A 6877-nucleotide genomic window follows, 5' to 3' on the forward strand; every position below is an offset into this window, starting at 1 on the left:
TCTGATATGTACGAAGCAATATCTGTGTGGATTATCTAAATTTAAAACAATATGATTAAAACATTTTCGACATTCGTGAGAAAGTCTACTTTTGACCAATTCGCTTCGTCTTTCTCTCTTCATCTATCTGTCTCTCTATCTCTGTCAATATCTCTTTATTATCTATCTATCGCAATGTTAACTTGAAAGAAACGAAACGATGTGAATTTTAGCGATGGTTACTGAAATCCTACCAGAAAAGAAGCTAAAACGAGTACAGGGTAAGTGAAACCGACTCTTGCTTTGCCGCATAAAATTCAGTTCCGTGTTTCATAATTGCCAACTTCAGTTTCACCTTCCTTTGATGAGTATGCTTAGTGGTAAATGAAACATATTTTGGCTTCATTGATGTGACGTAACGGATTCGCCTTCAGAAACCATGAAAAAAATGAAGCAAGGTACCACGGGTTTCTAGTGCCCATGGCCTTGCAAATCTTACAGCTACCCATGACTGTATATTGTGTCTGTTTACACGCCTCGTCAGTTTCTGTCCGAAATGTAACTGCAATCACCATGTCCTTCAGCAACATAAATTGCACTTATACTTGCAATTAAAAAAAAAAAATCTTTTACTGAACAGTATCTTGCATAACCTTAAATTCTTACTACAGATATTGCAATTATCATTATCATTTTGATTGTCATTGCCGTTCATGGTTTTAACATTCTATACTAGGACCTTTATCATTTTATCAACATTATCATTTCTATCATCTTGCACTTTTGTCATCGCTACTGTATTTTACGTGACGAATTCAGCGCACCACTCGAAGATTTAGGCTTCATTAAAGACGCTACGAATGCGAAGGCTTTGTCCTTATCGGTTCGATGTCCCTCCTTCATGAACACGGAGGAGCCATTATAGAAGGAGAGGGAGAAACGCCGCTGAAAGATCGGGGTTTTGACACGAGGAACGCCTGCGTAGTGCGCCACGAGTCCCGTCAGGAACACGTCTTCAAGCCACACGAAGGGCACGTAAGTTAGGTTCTCCCACAGCCGTTTGCAGGCCTTTCTGGTAAGGATGTAGGCAGGACCCAAGACAAACGTGGGTAGTCTTGACTCTGGGTATTCCTCCTGTGTGATAAAAATTGGCTCCATTATTATCAGCGATGTCGTTAGTATCAGGACTAGCGCTAACAGGATTGACATTACTACTCATACTACAACTACAACTGTAATTATTACTACTACTATCATTACTCCATTTACTACCGCTACAATTGTTATTATTTTCACCCGTGTAAATATATACTAGTGTATTCCATGCATATCCCAATCTTTTATCATCATCATCCAAGGCCCACCTTCGTCAGAGCCCAGCGACCAGTGCGATGGGCAATGCCATTATATAAAGCATCGCCGAAGATTGCTCCAGTAGACGAAGGCTTCTGGTCCTACGGAAAGGGAAGCCGCATAACACAAACGCATAACAAGTACAAAGCTTTCATCTATAACATAAGTCTCGATATATCCACGTTAATGCTCAACAATCCTTAAATAGAGTGCATTAACGTAAATTGGCCTAAATGCATTGTGTATATTCCAGAGAAAAAAATACTCAGCTAGTCAACTAATCTGTTGTTTATTTGCTCCAACCTGACACTAAGGACTTTGTCATCGATCGACTACTTATGATATTTATTGTTTAGATTATGGCAAAACTGTTCACTGAAACCAACGATAGCGAATACAGGCGTCAGTAAATGTGGGCAATGGCAAGTGGGCGTCGCAAGCGGGTTTACGTGCCTATCGGCGCTCCGACCGCCAAACCTCCATCTCTTGTACTCTAATAAGTTAGAGCTCGAATAGCCCTTGGGAACTTTTCCAAGCTATATCTTTCTAGAATGTATCACTGGCACCGAGGCCACGGCCATCCCCTTAACACGCGCCATAACCACAAGCTCTCGTTCTATCTCGATGTTATACTACTTTAAAGAAGGCTATAGGGAGCGGGGCGACCAAGACATTGAATATGAATATCTGGTTACTTTACATAAGTGTATTTTACAATCAATACTGCATATGCTTAAATCATGTGTAATTATGTTATAATGCATTAACTTCCTAGCTATCGATACCAAAAATGGGCGCCACAAATAGTTTTCGCGGACTAAACCTACTAAGTGTGGACATCATAAGCAAATTCCCAGTTTAGTATCAGCAAAGACCAGAGATTTCCAGGATGGACGCCTCCACTTTTTCACTTAGCCCCTTACCTTCGACGATATGTCGGGGAGTTGCAGGAAAGAGCGCAGGTTTAGAGGGTTGACCACCACGTCGTCGTCCACTTTGGCCACGAACGGGGTCTCGGGGCAGTTCTTCACGACCCAGTCCAGCCACGAGATAGTTTTGTACGTTAGGTGTCTACAGCGGTGTAAGTCACATGTTAATATAATGTAGGGTGGACACGTCCACACGTAGCTACATGCATACATGCATACATGCACACACACACACACACACACACACACACACACACACACACACACACACACACACACACAAAAAAAAAAAAAAAAAAAAAAAAAAAAAAGCGTTGAAACATTCAAGCCGACTACTGAAAATCGTAAATGAATACTGAAAATTATAACAATAGGAAAAATGATAATCATCATTAATAGTGCTATCAAACTATTATCAACACTTCCTTGTCACTGACTGTTATGATCATAGCCACTGCCAATGTAGCGATCATCAATTTTATACTGTCTCTATAGGAGTGCCTCGTACAAACACTTCCGACGCCACCCAGCTGTCAGCACCGAGCAATGTTCCGCTGTGCATGAAAATCTCTTCTCCCCCGTTTGTGCAAGTACAGGTGTGCTACGATTTGCAAGGAGTGACTGAGGAGTCGAAAGACACAGAGAGGTCAAGAGAGGCCAAGTGACAGAGGAAGGTGTCGTGGAAATGACCGCTGGCCTTGGCTTTGAGTGTTTCGTTTTTGTGGCAACCAGTGAATAACCTAAGCGGTAGGAAGATACTCTTTCTCCTGGACCATGCTTCGTCTGTCAAATAACATCATGTCTACTGGTGAGCCACAGCAGGGGCTCCCTACAGATACCACTATTACCAATAGTGTTATTATCCTCATCATTATAATCACCATTATTACCATTATTGCTACTATTGCCGTTATTTGTATCATCGATATTACTATTATTATTATCATCTTCATCATCATGATCATCATTATTATTACCATCATTATCATCAACAGTAGTTTTGTCATACTTTTGGTAATCAATACCTTTATTATAATTTTAATTGATATCAGGATTAATTCAGCAGTCCCCCGTATTTTCGATGGGTTTGGTCTGTTTCTGGGAGGGGGGGGGGGTCATGCCTTGAAAACGGCAACCAGTGCATTCAATTCACTTCAAAAACATCGGAAATAACGTTAAAACAGACTCGTTATTTGTTTCATATAAACTAAGAAATATTATTACCCGTATGTATCAAGGAAATTATTTTGGATAATATCACTGTACTGCCTTGACTCGGCGTCCAGAGCAGCCAGCAGCGAACGGTTGTAGACTGCTCCTATTGCAAACACTGCTCTGTAAAGTAATAATAAAAAACTTGTAATAGTATAGTTTTAGTATTTTTATATCTTTACTTGTAAGATGCAGCATAACTTTCTATAACTTATATTTTGAAACTGATATTAGTAAAGTTATAATCCCATAAATAGCAAGAGGGGTATTAGTAATATCAACGATGATATTCATCACAATATCAGTGATGGTGTAAATAAGAACAGCAGTGGAAGGGGAGTTGCGCATGGAAGGGCAGCAGTGACAGAGGCAGCAGGAGAGCCGTACCTGAGCCCGGAGCGCGGGTAGAGCGCCGGGCTGGCCCATGACTTCCTGATGCGGTCCCGTAGCGCCTGGTGGCCCGGCGCCGAGACCACGACCGCCAGCACGCGGGGATTCTGGCCCTCGCACGGCAGCTTGTGGGCCAGGTCGTGGCGCCACGTCACCTCACACGGGATTCTGTTCACAACCGGCCTCTTCCCGGGTAGCGGCTTCGTTTCGTATATAAATCTGTGGAATCGGGGAATCATGTAGCAAACACACGCGTATGTTCATATGTACAAAGATTCATGTGTGTAGACACACACACACACACACACACACACACACACACACACACACACACACACACACACACACACACATATATACATATATATATATATATATATATATATATATATATATATATATATATATATATATATATGTATATATATATATATATTGTGTGTGTGTGTGTGTGTGTGTGTGTGTGTGTGTGTGTGTGTGTGTGTGTGTGTGTGTGTGTCTGTGTCTGTGTGTGCTCGTTATACACACAAGTATATATGTGTATGACTGCGAAAGTATATGAAAAACAAAAGCAAAAGCGGTCAACATACTTAAACCTTTTGGCGTCTTTCGCTGTCGCCGTCTTGGACGATGTTTTCGATTTATTTCGGCCGTCAGTTTTTTTTACAAGAGTTCTGAAATAGACAGAACTAGATGTACTAACTCATGTCCTAATAGTGCATGACATCCGATGCCTTCAAAGTGTAGGTTTGCTTCGGGCGTTCGTTGACCCTATAACCTGACTCTTGCCTTTATATATCATGAGAAAATACAAATTTTGAAGTATGGGTGGTATAAGCTTGTAATACTAATTGGCAATAACTTTAAATTACACGTCCACAGCCACTGGTATGAGTGTGGAAGGACTCATGCCGGTGCGTATTGTGCAGAGATTGTGATAATAAATCGAGTGAAGCGCCGACGGCCGACAGTTTTGGCCCCAATACCTGGGGAAGTTTTGATGAGAGTCGAGGGAAATGGCGAGGTAGACCAGTAAAATAGCACTCAGAATCACAAAATAACTAGGAAATCACTGTGATATCACTGCACACTTCTGCACTGAACAAAAACACTCATAATGTGGAATCAACAGGTCACGAGGGCCGTCCAGCATTCTTCTAAGGGTGGTCAGAGTTGAGAAATCCTCGGTGACACTTGCAAGCAGCTGCTACGACCATCCTGGCTGCGACTGCCGGCTTCCTGGATTTTTTTCTTGAGGGGGGATGGGCAGGATCCTTCAATTATTACATAAATCTTCAGGGTTTGAAGCCTCTACTCAGTAGATAACTACAGTAAATCATGTGCTAACATCTACTGGCAGCTGGCAATGAAGCTGACAATTTTCCATCCTGCCCTGTTCGTAGCTTTAAATTCTATACAGAGAGGTTATTCTACGTACTTAGGGAAATTCCACACTGGAGGAGCTTACTTTGCGTCGTCTTTTACGTGACAGAAGCTATACGTTGTGGCTGACATATATCTCAGGCCCCTTTGATGCCTCCATGGTTTTACTTCATATGACGTCTGTGAGTAACCATGGCCTCGTCACTGTGGAGGCCTCATGCGTGAGAATGGGTTGAGTGCTTGTAACGCTTCAGTGGCCTCGGCGTGCTTTGTCTTGTCAGTAGATACTCATTGGGTGTTTGTTGACCACGGGGATATGGGGCTAACAGACACCACAAGTTATAGCTGTTGCATTATTCTCTTTGTGCAGTGAAGGTCTAATGAGATCGCTATTAACCTTGTACCATATATGAGCTTTGGTGTTGATTTCCTTGTTTCGCCCTACATGTTCCCCTGGGTATTATCATGGCCTCCCTAGCTGCCAGGGCCAAGACTATCGCATTATAGAATCCTTCTACATCAGATTATTACTGTATACTTTTCACCAGCCTCCAAGGTGCGTCCATACCCAAAATAGTGGAAATAGAGGTAAACACTTGATGTGAAGAATTGCCAAAAACAGTGTGTTCGCTTCCCTGAAAATAACAGAATAACAGAATTTGGGAGCCACATGTACACACAAGGTCCATTTTAATTCGTTTTCATCAGAGCCAAGAGGAACTGCGAGGCCACACGTATTCACCACCTTCCCAGGCATGGACATCTCTGATACAAATTACAGCTTCCCCAAACCTAAGAAATATGAATAATATTATATGGCTTGTAGCATTCAACATGGACACACATGCATGCTGTAATAGGAAAGAAAATCACTCTTACCCTCCACACTAACCTGCACCGAGGATCGTCTTCCAATGGCGATGAGTGATTTGCATGCAGTTCCTTTATAGTTGACGAGCGATTTGTACGAGTATCTGGTTCCCTTGTAGGTAATGAGTGATATATATTCGTTTTTTTCGTAGATGAAGAGTTATATATGTTCGGTGCTTTTGAAGTTGATGAGCGATTTACATATGTTTCTGTCTGATGAATCTTAACATCTGAGACCAACCTGCACAGATTAGAAAGCGTATTGTAGTATAAGTGCATATATTATGTACCGTACTGCCAGTAGCTATCCGCTGCTGGCAATGCATGTAAGTTTAAGTCCAGGACCGGGGAATCTGAAAGGCTAGCCAAAATATGTATACAAGTTGCAATGACTGTAAAAAAAAAGAAAAAAGAAAAAGAAAAAAAAGAAAAGTGAGATCGATCAAATAAATAAATAATTAATAAATAGATAATCTTGAAAGTAAAAAAGAAAATCATCATGAACTACACATCGGCCAGGAATGTTTGACCTAATCAGACAATAAAAACAGAAAATAAATACTCCGTAATAGTTGCAACATCAGTGTTTGATATTTTTTCTGAAGCATGTGAAGTTCATAATTATGTTCATTATCAGTACTAATTGCTCTTGTACCAAACTGCATTTACTCGGTGGACTGAGGCAGCCCATCGCAAAGAGTTCAACTTCCCTCAGCTAGCAATAAATCTACTGGTGTGTAGGATGTTGCGGTCCTTCATAT

The 6877-nt window shown here is 41.4% G+C and overlaps 1 protein-coding gene across 1 annotated transcript in view; it reads right to left on the reverse strand.

The window, feature by feature from the left end:
• Positions 1 to 621: 621 nt before the first annotated feature.
• LOC119583344 overlaps positions 622 to 6877 on the reverse strand; it is a 27950-nt gene continuing 21694 nt past the window's right edge. The window contains exons 4-10 of the mRNA XM_037931816.1: positions 6139 to 6357; positions 4454 to 4537; positions 3861 to 4082; positions 3486 to 3596; positions 2256 to 2403; positions 1344 to 1433; positions 622 to 1113 (exon numbers count right to left, since the gene is read on the reverse strand). Coding sequence (XP_037787744.1) covers positions 772 to 1113; positions 1344 to 1433; positions 2256 to 2403; positions 3486 to 3596; positions 3861 to 4082; positions 4454 to 4537; positions 6139 to 6357 — 1216 coding nt within the window. The 3' untranslated portion in view covers positions 622 to 771. The remainder of the gene's footprint in view (positions 1114 to 1343; positions 1434 to 2255; positions 2404 to 3485; positions 3597 to 3860; positions 4083 to 4453; positions 4538 to 6138; positions 6358 to 6877) is intronic.

Source organism: Penaeus monodon, chromosome 17 (assembly GCF_015228065.2).
Source record: "Penaeus monodon isolate SGIC_2016 chromosome 17, NSTDA_Pmon_1, whole genome shotgun sequence".
Lineage (NCBI taxonomy): Eukaryota > Metazoa > Arthropoda > Malacostraca > Decapoda > Penaeidae > Penaeus > Penaeus monodon.